The sequence below is a fragment of the Electrona antarctica genome (assembly GCF_951216825.1).
Source record: "Electrona antarctica genome assembly, chromosome: 1".
Classification (NCBI taxonomy): Eukaryota; Metazoa; Chordata; class Actinopteri; order Myctophiformes; family Myctophidae; genus Electrona; species Electrona antarctica.
The window spans coordinates 38656278-38674253 of NC_136806.1; the positions used below are offsets into that span (position 1 = coordinate 38656278).

At 39.2% G+C, this 17976-nt stretch overlaps 1 protein-coding gene across 2 annotated transcripts; it reads left to right on the top strand.

Moving 5' to 3' along the window:
* Positions 1-1249: 1249 nt before the first annotated feature.
* ccdc69 (coiled-coil domain containing 69) lies at positions 1250-16876 on the top strand. Of its 2 annotated transcripts, none has more exons than XM_079499984.1 (9): positions 1250-1413; positions 5894-5954; positions 8087-8229; positions 11400-11487; positions 13290-13330; positions 14104-14205; positions 14374-14493; positions 15030-15127; positions 15471-16876. In XM_079499984.1, the coding sequence occupies exons 1-9, from the start codon at positions 1393-1395 to the stop codon at positions 15637-15639; spliced, it is 843 nt and encodes a 280-aa protein (XP_079356110.1). In that variant the 5' UTR covers positions 1250-1392; the 3' UTR covers positions 15640-16876. The 2 variants fall into 2 exon arrangements, with proteins under 2 accessions (XP_079356110.1, XP_079356109.1); XM_079499983.1 differs by having other exon boundaries at positions 1251-1413; positions 5891-5954.
* The last annotated feature ends 1100 nt before the right edge of the window (positions 16877-17976 follow it).

Here is a 17976-nt window from a genome sequence, read left to right on the forward strand (position 1 = left end):
TTGAATGCAACCCCATTCCTCCTGTTCAATGTCTGGCGAGAACATTCCTTCCATTAATAACTGTTGCAGAGAGACGGGATGAGAAAGCATGAGAGGGAGATTACCAGGCAAGGTTAAATGCCTACATTCTGATAGAAACATGACAATATTGGCCAAGTATTATTCTCTACCCAAAAGCCCCTTTCTCCGACGGGTGGCTGGCATCTCCCTTAAAGAGAGGGTGAGAAGTTCAGTCACACGAGAGAGACTCAGAGTAGAGTCACTGCTGCTTCGCCTGGAAAGGAGCCAGCTTAGGTGGTTCGGGCATCTGGTTAGTATGCCTCTCGAGCATCTCCCTAGGGAGGTCCTCGATGCACGTCCCACTGGTAGGGTAGGAGACCCTAGGGCAGACCAAGGTGCAGATGGAGGGATTACATCGACTCACTGGCCTTGGAACGCCTCGGCCCGGATACCCCAGTAGGAAGTTACTAATGTTGTCTGGTGGAGCTGTTGCCCCTGTGCTCTAACTACGGATAAATAAGCGGTTGAAGATGGATGGATAGATGGAAAAAGCCCCATAAGAGAGAAACCCACTCAGATGTTTATCTTAATGTGCAACATTGTTTTCTCACTCAATATGTATCTGTGGAACAGAGTCAAACTAAATGTTATACCTCAGCTCCTACAATTCCTATTGCTTGTTATTTTTTTTATCTAGCTCTGATATAGCTTAAACATTATTCTACTACTGTTGGAAAAGTGAATGTTGAACTTGAATTACCAAAACTATATGTCAGTTTTTTAAATTTTGTCCCAAATGAATGATCCACAGAAAATGTGCTAGCAAACCAACATAATATGGTCTGAGAGATGTCAACATGTGTTTTTTTCTAAAAATTCAAGATTATTATTACTTATAGCTGATCTACAAGCTCACAACGGGTTGTGATTGTGAGCTTAGATCAGCTAAAGTGGTTAAACACCCAGACACCCAGAATGATACCTTTTCTTTAAAGGGCAGAAGAAGAATCCTAACGGATACAATAGAGTGGGACTGCATAATTGACTACTTGTAAAACAAATTAAACCAGTTATTTTTGTCCAAAGGTTTTCAGGTCAATTGCATAATAACTTCATTTTTGTCTGAACATTGCGGATCTTGTTGGAGTATTACGGTAACCGTTTTAAATCACACAAGCTACCAATGGGCACGCCGCTGCGCGGTGACGCAGATCTACGGGCATTCAACTTTCCCAAACTCAACGGTAAGCAGTCTGACGAATGGTTTGTAGATCTGCTCTCTGCTGCGCACACAGTTTGTTTCAGGGCGGAGAGGGGTCAGTTGTGTGTTTGGGAAAGTTTGATCATAACGGAGAGAGAAAGAAGAAGGTCAGAGAGTAAAGAAGAGGAGCGATGGGCTGCAACCATAGCACGGTATGTGCTTCAAAGTTGACAGTAGACATATTTAACAGATATATTGTAATTTGTATTTAGTTTTAGTGCCACATAGAGGAGGTTCAATAACAGACTGTCACCGCATGGCCCTGTATTTAGAGGAAACGTGCATAGAATGTTTGTTACAAAATTACCTTCGTCAAACATTACTTTTTTGTTTGTGGTTTAGTGTGTGTATGTGTGTTTGTGTGTGTCTAATTTGAGCACCACAACGACGGCATAATCGGTTATTTTATTTTATGTTAAAACGAAACAAGAAGAAACAAAAACAGACAATTGTCTGATGTTTAACAACTTAACTTGTTAAACATCTGTTTCCAATCTCACCCTCTTCATTTATTTTTCTACGCTGGTTTCAAACAAAAGTAGGCTATTGTTGTGAAATCTGACAACTCTACAAGTTATATCCTACAAAACAAACTACATTAACAAATAATAAAGGAATCTGCAACTGTTGGTTTGTTTGTCAGATTGAACCGGTTTATTTTATTGTAGGCTATTTGTATTGCTTTGAGCAGAGGACATGTACAGACGAGTGACATATCAATGATATGATATCATGAACACCACATAGTACTAGATATATTTAAATAACACAACAATGTACCTCCTCCACTGAGCTTATACGATTTCCAATCACATTTTCATTTAAACATTAGACTTTAAATGCAATTCTCTTATGATTACCTATAGTATACATAGGCTATCTCAATGAAATATTGAGTGTTTATTGGGGGGGGGAATATATTTTTATCAGAAACCTGGTTACTTTATGTTCGTTTTTTCTTTTATTTTAGATTTACTACAGTAAATCTGTATTCTACTAGTCTGGTCATGCAGCAGTCTACACTATAGTCAGTATTTAATACTGCAATTCATATCTCTTACTTACATATTTAATAGTACAATCAGTATTTAATTCAACAGTCCCATTAGACAGTTTGGCTAATGTCTTACGTTCTGTTTATGACTATCAGACTGCCGATTAAACTTCCCATTGACTGACAGCTGCTGTCTAGAACCTTTTTGTGTTGTAGCAGGACCTGTCATTCATTCATCCATACATAGTACATCCACACTCTTTACACAGGTCAGTTCCATTTTAGATTTAACAGCTGTGTGATATATTTGACACATTGAAGGAAAACGGACACAGTTTGCTGTCAGTTCACCTTACAATTCTTTCTTCGAAGTGTGTGTGTGTGGGTGGGTGGGGGGGCATGTGTGACTGAATGATTCACACTTGCTTTTGGCAAGGTAATGTATGTTTCCCACGACAATAAAGCCCCATTGAAGAAAGAGAGCGAGAGAAGAGAGAGACAGACAGACAGACAGATAGACACGAGAGAGAGAGAGAATAGTAAGTGGACAAGTCAGCTTGTTAACACTGGGGCCTCTTTAATGTACAGTACAGCTTTGGACATGGGAGTAAGTTGTACAGAGAGCATGGACAGGAACACACACGCACGCCCCATTGTATAAACACTAAAAACTGAATTCCTCCTTTCTTTAAACAGAGAGTAGTAAAGGCTAATGAAAGCAGCAGTCTGTGTATTTTACTTGTGTGGGCTGGGAGGCACAGAGCAGGACTTTACATACTTTTCCTCTTAAAACGTTTTTTTCTTATATTGAAGTAAAGTACATTTTCTAATGAATATTTGGGAATTGAATGAGTCAAATTGCGGTTGGAGATGTTTCTGGACACTATCTTATAGATGGGTAGTTTACTCATGATGATCTCAACTGTTTAACTGGTCCTTAAGATCCTCCTCTTGTACTGTACTGCTGCTGGTTTCTCTACTAGTACCAAGACACCAGTATAGGGCATAGCAGTGGACATGGTTTTCTGGTTCCACTGAAAAATCGTCCATTAATCTTTCCCATAGAGATTTACACAAATATTTATATCAATTATTTTAAGCCTAGCCATCCAGGATCCTGGTGGTTCATACTCATAAAACCTTTGATTCTGTAAAAAAAAAATATAATAATAATGTCTATTACATTTTATGATATACTACATTTCACTTATATCCTGATTCCTGGGACCATGCAGCGCTGCACCTCTGACAGTGACTTCAGTAGAATAGGTGGTCCTCAAACATCAGTGAAATACCTGGGTTGTATTTTGGAGGGTAACTTAGACGGCCGAAGTATGGCCAGCAAGGTGCTAAACAAGGTCTCCGGAACTGACTAAGTTTCTAGCTCGAACAGCAAGATACATGGATAGGGAGACAAAATGAGTGGTGGCCAACTCCCTTATCCTGTGCCACTTTTGCGTGTACATCGTGGTTCGAGGGCTTGATTAAGTCTTTTAAAACAAAGATACAGTCAGCTCAAAATAGACTGATCAGGGTTATACTAGGGATGGAACCCAGAACCCATATAGGAAGGAACCAGTTCAGAGAGCTGAACTGGCTCCCAGTCGAAGCCAAGGTTACAATGGCTAGACTAAACATGGTCCATAAAATTAAAAATGGAGAGGTCCCAACAGTTTTAAGAACATGTTTCAGGCAGGTAAACGAGGTACACGACCATTTCACCAGAGCCAGTATTGCAGATGTGGTGCTTTTAAAAGTAAAGTGGGGAAAGGCTCATTCATTTACATAGGAGCCACACAGTGGAACAGCCTGGAAACCAGTGTTAAACTGACCTCCAATTTGAGGACATTTAAATAGAAGACTAAACAATGGCTACTGGAAAAGGTTCCCCTATAAAGGGTCATCTTAGAGGGATGGATAGGGACGTACTTGTTGTGTTGTGTATGTAATGTATATGTACTGTTATGTATTTGTGTGATGTATTTTAAAGTATTTTTCCGTTCAGTGTGAGAGGACCTCAGTGGAAATACGTTTTTGGACTTTCCTGTGTAATCCTTGAATCGCTGATTATAATGTTGTATTATGATTGCTTTTCTAAATAACTCAAAAACAAAACAAAACAAAAAACCACATAACATATTGAGCATGGTTCACCAGGATCCTGGATGGCTTGATTTTAATGGATTGTGTGGCCTTGGTCTTGCCCTAATGGGACTGATCGAGGGTAGCTACTGGGACATCACCCCGGCTGCGTCACCTCCTGAGTGAGGGGTATGATGTTCGAGAGACCCGAAACCCAGATGAGCTTGAGGATGGATACATCCCAGGTGCATCCATGTGATGTTTTTTAGTTATACTGTAGTTCTTCTATTTATGGTGACTCATAGGAATAGACTGTGTACCTGGCAGAGTAGTTCTGGAGCAACGGTTTGTGTGGCCTTGGTCTTGCCCTAATGGGACTATGATGTTCGAGAGACCCGAAACCCCGATGACCTTGGGATACATCACTGAGGATACGGCCCAGGTGCATCCATGTGATTAAGGTCCACCGAATGAGAGGTCTGCTCTGCCGGAAATATTGCGAGGAAAAAAAAGTTATGGCCATTTTTGTATAACCCTCCATAGACAACCAATATAAGGCAAAATTCATCATACTTTAAGTAGCATGTGACATGTCAAACTAGGGGGTTTTCATGATTCTGAATCCATTCCAAGCATTAGTTTTGCACGAAAAACACTCCTTGGCCTAAAAGGTCAGCATTCTCATTCTGTGGACCTTAATGACCAAGTGAATAGAAAAAACACAAATAAAATGTATGTCATGACATCACAGGTTAATCCTTAACCGTTGAGCTTTTGGGCCTGTGGCTCCCCGGGCCCGGCTATTGTTTTTTAGTTATAGGCTTAAAATAATTTATGTAAATATTTTAGTAAATCTCTATGGGAAAAAATGAATGGCCGGTTTTCAGGGGAACCAGAAAACCACACCCACTGCTATTTGCTACTCTCTAATCAGAACCATTAGTACTGCCTGTTTTCTGTGCTACCAAGATCTTCAGTTGTGCTGTTGATTTCTATCCTACAAGCCTAATACCGCTGGTTTTCTGTCCTACCAAGACCTTCAAAAGTCTAGCTGTCTATTGAAGCTAGTATTCTACCAGGACCCCTAGTACAGCTGGTTTACTATTCTACCAAGACCTCAAGTAGGCACCAGGTGAAAAATGGGTTACAAAAGTCGAAAGTGGGATAAAAAGTCGATAACGCGGTATGCCTTACACAACTCTAGTATTGTGGTTATTGCGCCCAGCCCTAACCTCTAGTATAGAGAGCATGCGTGTGACATCATCATCAAACCGGGAAGTTATGCAGGAATGCCTACTGAGTGGCAAAAAACTACTTTCTGGCCTTGACAGCCCATGCATCCAAACAGAAAAGTCCTATCTGATTTCATTAAACAACATTAAACGATGTTAAACTCACTATGCCTGTTGCTTTGCCACTCGATGTGCCATTCACTTTAAGCATGCGCATACCCTCTATTGCTGGTTTTCTGTCCTACCAGTATTAAATACACTTGAGTCATTTAAAAAAATCTACAATGATTTAATGTTCTTCTTCCCTCTTCTCTTCATCAGAAGAAAAGCAAAGGGAAGAAGGGAGAGAAGACACAGAGAGGTGTCAAACATCAGGATGGTGGAGGTGAGGCATGTGTGTGCATGTGTGCGCTGGGAGGTATATTTTGTTTTAGTTATATAGGTTTGAAATTAATTCACTTAAAGGTCTCTAATGAATTGTTTTTTTAACCACCAAATTATAGAAATTTTATTTCTACCTGAATAATTGATTTATTAATTGTATGAAGTGAATTAAGTGTCTAGAATAAAAAAATATCGCAATACGATGGATATTATCATATCGTCACAAAATCGATGTCAAGTTATGTGGTATCACAAACATGTTTGATACATTTTGTCCATATCACCCAGTGCTAGTGAAGTCAGTGGTGAATCCACACTTTACAGGCTGGCTGGTCATGTGGACTTGTGTTGATGGACTACCCCAGGGGTCGCCATTTGATAATGTTCCCTCCCTAGCTGGTAGCCTGCAGACTTCAGTAGCCTACTATTCAGAAACAAAATGTAGTCAAGGCACTGACAACCGTAGTACTTTGTTTGGGATGTTCAGCAATAAATATTAAAGGCATTCTTTGCATGCATGTGATAGTGGGTGACATTGACTCTGAAATCCACCCACGGTTCAGCAGATCTTGAAGATAATCCTTCAGTTCTTGGTGCAGAGGTTTTGTCACTGAAATATTGGTAGTGTCATACAGTCTGACGTGCATATTTAAGGTGGGAATGCATCCGATGTCCTTGTCTGTCAAGGCACAACACTCCTATATTCTATAATGACAGTTTCATTGCATTAAACTTGGTCAGGTTGATATGAGCACTTACAGAAAATGAATTATGTGCATGGCCTGATTAATAACAAAAAAAAATGTGAATCACAAAACAATTCATTGTGTGAAACGATACAATTATGCACACAGTCTATAGGCCCCTCTATAGTTCACAGATTTTTACCAATGAATTTCCAAAACTTTTCTATAATATTTAACCCAATTTCCAGGCCTATATAACAATCATTCAGCACAATAATGAGTCTCTTACTCCTATGTGCAATGCCCAAAGACAGGCAGTGTAGCAACAATGAAGCATAGAATATAGAATGCTATAATTCTATTCAAAAATGTTTTCCAAATATTTTGCTACACCACCTATCCTAGGGTAGCCTGACACTCAGTCTGAATTGTGGCTAGCGATTCAGGGCTGGAGCCAGGCTAATCCTATGTGAGCTTGTAGATCTGTTATTTTTGTCACGTACTACTAACTGGACTGATACACATTAAGCTACAATCATGCTGCCCGTTTGGCAAATAACGACTTATGTTACATATTTTGTGTAATGTTATACTGTACACGTTTTGGAAAAGGTTTTTATTAACTAAATCAATAGACAATAACAATGCATAGCCAACTATATTTCCAGGACCCTTGATACATTCCAAACCTTTTCCAGGACTGGAAAAAGATTTTTCTCATTTCAAAATATTTCAAAAATGTGTGAGAAGCCTGTGTATAGCTGGTATATGTAGTGTTTTTAACACACACACACACACACACACACACACACACTGAGCGTGAGCACATAAACGTGCAAAGAAGCGACAGCTTAGAGCAGGCATCTCTTCCTGGTTTTTAAACAGCTGGTGGATGGAAATTACTCTCACACACAGCTTTTCATTTTTTTGCCGATGCCCGGAAGAGACACCTGGACGACGCGTTTTGTGCGGCGAAGGTGTAGTTGTGCCCACACACACAAAGAACCTGCATCACAACTTTGATAATTTAATATAAATGTGGCCGCATATAAATGAGGCCAACATGAAAAAATATAATCATTCTCCTTACAATTAGTTGATTATAATGTTTGATCTAGGATCTGGAAAACGGAGGTAATGGATCGCACACAGTGGATCTAGGATCTGAACAGGAGAAGAAAACAGAAATGACTGTAACGCCACCATGTGCCGTTAAACAAACTGGCTGGCTGAAAGTTGTTGCCACACATTTTTATGTGGTTTAGTGTTTAAATATGGTTTAATGTGTATTTTATACAGTATGTTTTAATGTTCTTATATGGTTTAATAATGTGGTTTTATATGGCTTTATTCATGTTAGAATCACGTGACCAAGGCAGCATGATATGAGGGAGCATTATAAAGATGGATTTATTGCCTACTGTATGTCTGCCCTTCTGTCCATTAGGTAACGTAGAAAAGCAGTATGATTGGCAGGTGAGGGTGCTGAAGGAAGTGTTGTTGGCCAACGGAACACAGGATAGGGCAGAGCTACTGAAGGGTCACGCCCACGGAGAGCTGTGCTCATTGGTCCAAAGTATTCTTGACAAGGTGAGGTCCCAGTACAACCAGTACTACGCCACTGTATGAGCTGCTCAGGCCCATACCACTGCAGAGCTTGTAGATTATCTATTTTAGTCTATTCATTGTTTTACGTTTAAAGAGTATTTGAAGTGGTCAAACTAGCAATAGAATACATGTTCAGAAGCATCTTCTATTAAACCCTAAAGGTTTGGAATATTGCAAATAATGCAAAGGTTAAAGCCTCAATCTGTCTGATTTCTTCAACTGGTTGGCTGTACAGTATGTAGAACAGCAAGAACATAGGTTTAGATTTAAAACAATGTTACTAAAACATCAGAAGTTTACATAAATTATTGTGCTAATAATCTATGTAAAAACATAAATAAATACCACATTTGATAGAAAAAAGATAGTGATTGAGACACCTATCGTGCAGCACTAGTTGGATTTCCTTTTTTTTTTTAATATATTTTCAAGGGAAAAAATGTAATCGTGCAAGAATTGTGATCTCAATTCTTGTGGAGGAAAATCGAGATTCACATTTGAGCAAGAATCGTGTAGCACTACTGGGCAAAAATCGAGATTCACATTTGAGCAAGAATCGTGTAGCACTACTGGGCATTTTACTAAAATCGTTAACGAAGCATCAACTGAAGGTGGAAAAAGTACAAATTAATAAAGAGTAAGAATGTAAAATCTCCGCCTACATATTAACTATACAATTCCCAGGCTTAGAAATTACCTAACGACTACATTGCACACGCAGCCACCACCCAGCGGCAACACGTTGTGTCCATTGCAACACATTGTGTTGCATTGGATTTATTTATTTTCTGTAGGAGAGTAGCCTGGTCAGTTTTTAAATTGTTTCATAAAACAAGCTAAATACTGATAAGGCATGTGATGGAATCTGAGGAATCTCTGCAATGTTTTTGACAGAGCGTGACATTCTCCAGGACACTGATTTCAACCCTGGTTACATTTTTACTTCTGTGTACCGCACCAGAATTAAAGGACAACTTTAGTTTTTTTTCAACCAAGGTTCATGTTTTAGGTTGTTATTAGAGAAAGTAAAATATTTTCATTTGCTGCTTTCTTTCGGTTTAGGGATTTTAGCTGTTTTTGACAGGGGGGGGCGGGGGAATTCGAGCATGGGCTAAACATGTATTTTTTATTTTTTTTACAATTTTGTTTTATAGCGATTTCTTTTTTTATTATTTACTATAGTCCTACTAGACCCCAAGAAATTACATCTGGCTACAAAAGATCACGGGATCCACTGAATGTGGCAAACTGACATATTGAGCTATGACACACAGTGTGGCTTCCCCCCAGTAGGCTACCTTCACATTCAGTAGATCCTGTGATCTTTTGTGGCCAGATGTAATTTCTTGGGGTCTAGTAGGACTATAGTAAATAATAAATCGCTATAAAATATACATATTTAGCCCCATGCTCGAATGCCCCGCCCCCTGTCAATTACTGTACTGATTAATGAACATCTGACTGTACATATTACTATACATAAATTATGTTTCTGAACAGATTTCTGAATATATGTAGGTTACTTTACAGTTTACTGGTTATATATATATATATATATATATATATATATATATATATATATAATGTGTAGGAGAGTATATATATATATATATATATATATATTACTGAGCATATGACTAACAAGGTTGATACAGACGGCACCTAGATCACGCCACATAGACAAAGTACAGTTCTGTAGTACTCAAGCTCACGAGTCGACATGTTATGATTAGGGTTGGATTTGTTAGGATTTTAACGGTTCCGGATCCTTACCGGATCCCTCTAACGGTTCCCTTAACGGTTCCTAATATTATTTTTCCCCCTTTTTTCTGACATATATTATGCTTATATTATTATGCTATAATACCTAACCAAGTACTTAATAAACACAAATTCAATTATTGTATTTGCACTTTACAATTATGAGGTGGCACTATTATTTAAACTTCACCACCACCAGCTAGCCACCACGACAATATCATTGTTGCAATTTGTACTGTTTATTAATGTTAAAGTACAATTTGCAATAATGATATTGTTGTGGTGACAAATGTTGTGTCTTTAATGTTCAGATTAATTTAATATGAAGGACCCCAGTTACCCTAATGGAAACAAGCCATAGTGCTTTCTTGGGTTATTAAATCCTCTTAGCAGACCTTGTATTGAACTGTAGGCTACGTCCCTGTGCTTTTCTCTGCAAACTGTTTATAAAGTAATCAATGTATGGAGGTATATATGCACCTAAAGGCTGGGCTCTCAACAGTTGCGCGATTAATTTAGAGCCAAATCAAAAGCAGTTGAGTTGCTTATAAATTGTAAAAATAAGTGCAGACAAATTGATTTTTATTTAATTCATGGCTCTATAGTTGATTGATTTTGAGATGTTTCCTCAATGTGGACGTGGTGCAACTGGTGCAAGTTGCAACAACCTTTGCAGGAAACTATGGCATCGTATTTATTGCACTTTGCGTGCTCAGCCTCAGAGTCATTTCCCGCTCTGTTAACCACACTCGCTCCGCGGCGGTGACCGCTCGCTGAATGCACAGAACAGTGGTATCCGCCCCACTCACTCACTCACTCATCGCAAAGTGCAATAAATGCGATGCCATAGTTTCCTGCAAAGGTTGTTGCACCAGTTGCACGTCCACATTGAGGAAACATCTCAAAATCAATACGCCTACACGAGTCACACGATTAATCTACTCATGTCAAGTAGTAGACGTCACCCCAGTAATTTGGCTCTGCATGCATGCACAGACACAGCGGAGCTAAATGACGACTGATGAGAACCGTTTGGGGAACCGTTAATAAAAAAACGATGGAACCGGCTCCGGATCCGCAATGTCGGAACCGGGTCTGAAATGGACCCGGTTCCGAATCCCAACCCTAGTTATGATCTGCTATTTTCAGTATTATTTATATTTTTGAACATTTCTGGAAAGGCATTAAAAATTGTGACAATGTCTACATACATTTCAATACAGCAGCCATTGATATTCAAATGAAAATGTAATTTGTATATTTGAATACTTTTTAACTTTTACTTAAGACATGTACATTGAGGAGGAGTATCTATACTTTGACTCTATTACTGAGGTTGAATACTTTGTCCACCACTGCTGATTGATCATATGAATGTAATCTCATCTCAGATAAAGACAGAGACAGCTGCTGAGCTCCATGTTGTGCAAGAGCAGAGGAACCAGAAAACGGCACAGGAGCACCACAGGAACATAGAAGGTAAACAACAAAACAACAAAGTTGCTATGACAACAGCCTTCAGAGTAAAATGAGGTCATGGAGGAGTTTCTGCTTTTTTTTCTCTATTCAGTTGAGGATTCTTTCTCCTCAAGGCCTTCAAAATGTAGGAAAACAAGCATGGATGGATGGATATCTAGAGAGTGAGACAGATAGATATTTGAGAAGAAATAACACTACTAGTCTCACACACATTCTAAACGGCATGTGTGTGTTAAGCCCAGTCCACACCAATGATTCGCAACGCAACTCGTTGCAACCAGCAACCAGTTGCAGAGGTCTGAATTGACCCATTGTAGGTCGCTGCAGAGCATGCAAGTCTCATCACTGTCAGTGCTTTGAGATCACTGCTGGTGATCAGAATCCCAACAAAAATACACACTTGTCAGTGTAAATTAAGGTCCAGTCCATGTACATTAATGCAACTGCTTGCAACTCCTTGCAACTGAAACTACTCTCAACCATTATGTCCAAATGGCAGTCCACACCGCTGGTCTCTACATTTTTGTTTTTGCAACGAGTTTCATTGTTGTGGACTGGCAAACTACAAAAAAGTAGAGTTGATAAATAAAAAATAAACTCATTTGGAAAAGGTCTTTCAATTTTAATTTGGTTGGCTAGATACTGAAATATATGTTTACTTATTCTCAATATTATAATTGAAGTGTTGTGTAAAGTTAGTCACCATCAGGCAAAAAAAAGAATAGTACAGCTGTGAGTAAGCCAGACTGCTAACATCACATTAACTTGATAACACGTTGGCACAATCTGTTGCAGACTCAGACTTTGATATCTGTTCCCGATAAGTCAGTTCATGACTCTCGGGGACTGTCCCTCTGTATAATCGGCTCTGTCACAGCCTTTTTGATGTGCACATTCAGACTTTAGGCAGTTGCCCACAATTCATGCCACTGTGATGCTAAAACCAGGGGTGATGACAGGCGAGGCCCAGAAGCATCCAAACATACATAAATATATAAATTATACATGGAAGTAGCTGACAGGAAAAGGTTCACATGCAAGTATGAACATGACTCACTGTTGATTCATCGTAGACACTAGTGTGTAGTTGTTTGTCCTATGATGGCAATCATGGCATGATGATTATATACAGGGAGCAAACCTCAAAAACGTAATCACAAATCACAGCCCCAGGGGGTCGTGGTTTTTCCATTACTTTTTTTCATTTATTTTTCATATATTTTAATGTTTATTTATTATTTATTTATTTTATTAAATATTCCTTTAAATTACGTATGGAATATGGGCCTTACAAACATTAAGAAGAAAGGGAGTTCTACCACGCCATAATAACCACTTAAACCCCGTATTGTGGGGAGGTTTTTCACAGAAAATGGCGGATCAACAAGCTCGCAACGCGTCGCAGCGTTGCGAGCTTGTCGATCGGCTATTTTCAGCAGAGGCTTTCCCCACAATAACAGAATAGAAAATATTATTATAGAGCCCTGAGGTACTCCAGTCAACCATATAGGTTTTAAGTGGTTAAGCCAGGTTCAGGACCAGCTTCATGACACTCTCTGACTCGCGTACATTTGACACGAGCATCTCCACATAAACCACGTACATGAACACTTGTTACCAAAAAGGCATACAGCCATACACGCTGACATCATCAAGCCTGACATCATTTCCGGGTGACCCGGAACTATGTAAGGCAGGGGTGTTCAGCTCCCTGAGGCTTTATACGAGCCCACAGGGTTAATATTAATGTTATATTATTTCTCCTGCTATTTATAATAATTAAAGTTGTTTGTTACCCGCAGAGCTCCAGAAACTACATGATGAGGAGAGTGGTGTCCTGAAGGTCTGTCTGTCTGTCTGCCTACCTGTCTGTCTACCTGTCTGTCTGTCTCTCTGCTATTTACACCAGAGGTAAAATATACACTATGTCTGATCAGGTTTTTTTCAGGATCCTTTTTTTTTAATGATAATTGATGAGGATTCAATTAAAGAAGTAAAGATTGTTAATTGTCTGACCTTGTATTGTCCAGACAATGGATATGCTAACCTCGGTTAGAGTTAGTGTGTGTTGTGTTGTGTACTGTATGCGTTGTTGTACAAGTTCATACTATTTCATTCCTCTTGTATTTTTAATGCCTTATAGAAATCACATGAGTTGCATTTGGGTATGAAACGTGCAATGCAAGTACATCTTCTGTTTGAGTGTCAACCGCCAGTGGATCATTTAATATTAAAGGGAAACGTTGCTGATTTTGAACCTAAATCCCATTGGTCTGATTTGAGGAGATGTACGTGTGGTGAAGATTCTGAAGAATGCCCTACTATAGGTATGTCTTCAGTGTATTTTGTTGTCTGTCATCTGTCTACACCCGATGACATGTCTGATGTCCACGTTTCATGACATTAACGGACACAGAAGCATAGGGTATTTTGTCACACTATATCTCCTTACAACCGAACAATGGGAATTAGATTTGAAATAAGGTAAGTTTCCCTTTAAGACACGTTTTATTCATATTTTCAATTATTGTAAGGTCAGGAGAGTTTTCTGTCAAATGAGTTTGTTGACCTTGTGTGTTTGTTGTGTGTGTGTATATGTCATGCGTGTGTGTTTAGGAGCAGGTAGATGTGTTGAGTTGTGAGTTGAAGGAGTTTCAACAGCTGAAGAAACGAGTTCAGCAATCATCTTTTACAAAAGACCTTCAAAGAAACATCCCGGTATGTGGGGTGGGTGTGTGTGTGTGTGTGTGTGTGTGTGTGTGACTGTGTGTGTGACTGTGTGTGTGTGTGTGTGTGTGTGTGTGTGTGTGTGTGTGTGACTGACTGTGTGTGTGTGTGTGTGTGTTCATTTAACCTTCTACTGTAAATGTTTACTCTATCTTTCAGGCACATGGCAACCGAGGTGAATTCTGGGAAAAGCAGTTTGAATCCTTGTTGTTTGTGATAGAGATGAAGTCTGAACTCGTGCGAGAGCAAGAAATCAAACTTCAACACATGGCAGCACTGGTGGGTGGCCCCAACAACTCTGTAACTAGCAGCCTGCATCTTAACTACCATAGACAGACAGGAGATATTCGGTAGGCCTATCAGAGGCAATGCAAACGTTTGTTTTCTCATGCCAATACATCTTCTTTTAATTGAATTGATAAGTCCCGGAGAAGACGCACTGTGACTGGCCACTATGAACAGCATTTGGTTTCCTCTATGGCAATGTTATACCGTACCTTGAAACCCAATCAAATGCTTTTGTGTATCAATGTCATAAAGCACTTGACTTTGTAGTTATGTTTACATTAATTACAGTAACAAACTGAAACTGCACTTTAACTATTAACTTATGGCTTAAATGACAAATTAGTGTTACACATTGAATAATTAACTACACCTTTACAAAAATACTTTTCTTTCATTTGTATCTGTATCTCAAATTGCTGTGCCTTCGCTGGTGATTGCCCCGCAGGATCAATATAGGTCTATCAGTAATAAAGGTCTCTCATTTAGTCTTTTCTTCTATTTTCATGTGTGTGTGTGTCGTTTTCCAGAAGGAGGACAATCAGGCTCTGCGGGATCAGATCGATAATGTTCTTAAGCAGAATGAAGATCTAACGGTTCAAAAAAACAAGAACCAAACTCTCATCAAGTATGTAAATAAATCTAGATTATAGCCATATCAAATATATAATTTACTGTAACAATAGGTTTACAATTTATATCATATTTATATTCTTATAAATAATTGTCACTGCAATTTCAATTAGAGCAGCAACTTATACAAAATTCTGAATCTCCAGTCCCTAGCTGTCCTGCACAGTTTTAACACATTATGCTGTTGGACAAGCTGTAGCCTACAATAGAATAAAGTACATCTCTGAGTACAATAGAATAAAGTACATATCTGTACAACAGAATAGAGTATAGTATATATCTCTCTAGAATTTTTGTCTGTGTAATATCTTAAAAGTCGTTTTTCTTCCGTTTCTCAGGCAGCAGATAACAGAGCAACAGGCCCTGCAGGTGGCGCTGGAAAGGCACACTGCTGTCAATCAGAACTTGTGTCAGGAGAAAGAGGAACTGCTGTTCAGACTGAGACACAAGGACCCCTGCCAGGACCTGCAGCGCCCTCTGGTGGTCACTGATGTTACATCACGGTGATGCTTTAGTGTTCTCCAAACCTGGACATTGCATACTGGAGCTAATGGTATACTGCTAGTTTTCTATTATACCATTGATACTGCTGGTTAGACACCCAGCAGTACTGGGGCACCCCCAGTGGCTCATCTGGTAGGAGCACATACCATACTGGTGGGGCTGTGGTGGCCCTTCGCGCCGCTGTCCCGTGTTCGAGTCCGACCCGAGGCTCTTTTTTGCATGTCGTCCTCTCCTGCCTTTCCTGACCCTCTCTCTCCCTGTCACTATCACATTTGTGTTGTTTGAGAAACAAAAACGGTTTTAAAAAAAGTCTAGAAAAACTAAAAACGGATTAAATAAAGAAAGGAAACCCAGTGCTACTAGGGGCCCAGGTACAAAAAGACCACTACTGTTCAGAAAAGTGGGTTTACATTGAAAATGTTCAGGTGTTTATGACTTCCAGCTTGATGTGCATACTGTACATGGGAGCTCAAGACACTTCAAACAGGGCAATGGAATCAAACCTGTGACCTTTTGGTTGCAGACGCTCTCTCGGAACCACTAGACCACTGAGACTGCTGCCTGGTTCTATGGCTGAACTGTCCACTGTCAGGATGTCCACTCCATACATGTATATAGATACTACTGCACTCGACTGAATGTCCCCCATGCCCCCCCCTTCTGTACTGTAGTATGGCTTGTTTATGTACGGAAAGACGGATTTATTTTTATTTTATGAAAATGTATGTTTGACAAAAACTGCCGTGCCTTTCATAGAACCACTCAAAGCACTGGAAACTGACCAGTAACCAACGTTTGTACTAATACTGTGAGTGATTGGTGATTTCATCTCTCAAGGGAAGGCAGGGGAATAGGTCAGGGTTCTTCTGAGAGCCAGTGTTCTTTGATGGGTAAAACATCCCTCAATATTTTTTTATATAGGTTAAATAAAGACGGTTTATTTTTTAAGAGGTTTCTCTGTTTTAAGAACCTTACCCAACCCAGCTAATGTGCTTGTGGTCAAATATTTTGCCATATGTTACCATTTTGGTAGTTAAAGTATTTTTTTGTTTTGTTTATTTGTTGCAGAACATTGGATTGTTTTTCAGTGTTTGGAGGTTTGTCTCTCCTGATGCACGAGCACTTTTGACTGTAGTTTACGTTTACCTGGCTGTAGGTTTACAGTACCTGCTCTGAGATTCTCCCTCCTGTCTTCATGCTTCATGTTTTGTTTTTTTGTGAATTAAAAATGTTGTGAAATCTACGGTAGTCTGTTTAATTTGACACCCATCGACTTTATTGTCACATTTATGTTTTTACAATTTGTGAGATTTTTATTTTCAAATACGTCACTGTAATAATATTGGAAACAAAAAGGCTGGTCAACGAAGCTTCTGCATTATTAAAGTCTAAACTTCATTCCGTTTCACCTACTGAGGCAATTATACATAATATAAATGTATTATAATACATAATACATTTAAATTGTTCAAAAGGAGACTGATATCGCTTTTACCGCTCACAGTTGTCACCGGAAGATCAAAACCTCCAAGATTAATTCCAAATGGGAAGATGATGATGGAATGAACTTGGATCTGTAAACAACTCCTATAAAATAGCCAATCTGAAGGCTCACAATGTGAGAGACCCATAGGGACCCATACAAGATTTAGGTTGTTAAAATTATTCAAAATAAGACATTTGTTAAATAGACTAGCATCAACAAGCTCACAAGGTGCCACAATGTGAAACTTTGTGAGCTTGTAGATATGCTGTTCAGTAATGTATGTATGTTGTACTATTACTACAAAACAATCTAAAATAAAGGGATTTCATGATGCATCGTCAAATGCCATTCGCCCATTTTTGGGTGTACGGTGATAAATGAGGGCCATGCCCATACCCCATAGTTACTTAAATTAAAAGAAAAGCTAGTGGAATACTTCCAGAGCTGTTTCAAATTTCTGTCATCACTCAACATGGTGAGTTAGCTTTGAAAAACCTTCATGAGCATGGAAAAGGTTTAATAATACGAATGTAATGTATGATTAGAAGTAGTGGAGTCCCATGCTTTGTCATACAGCTGGGGTCCTTGGCTTGAAAAACGTCGCAGACCCCTGAACTAGCTTTACTATCACAGTCACCATGGTTGGTTTCACAGCACGACAGGAAGTCCATAGGTCCAAAAATTAAATAAATGCCTAAACTTTAATAATAAATACCACAATGAAATAAACTAGAGCGATGCCCGTGGGGCCTCAATCTACAGCGGTGCCCGTTGGGCACTGGCCTACTTGGAATGATGCAAGTTGGAAATGCATGCCCCACCCAGATATTATGTCTGTGTCCCTTTTATGCCAA

What these genes read in the sequence shown, in the direction of transcription:
- ccdc69 (XM_079499983.1), top strand. Translation starts at nt 1,393, where the DNA reads ATGGGCTGCAACCATAGCACG. An exon ending in TCCAAAGTATTCTTGACAAG is followed by an intron (nt 8,230 to 11,399) that starts GTGAGGTCCCAG and finishes ATCTCATCTCAG; the next exon opens with ATAAAGACAGAGACAGCTGC. An exon ending in GCACCACAGGAACATAGAAG is followed by an intron (nt 11,488 to 13,289) that starts GTAAACAACAAA and finishes TGTTACCCGCAG; the next exon opens with AGCTCCAGAAACTACATGAT.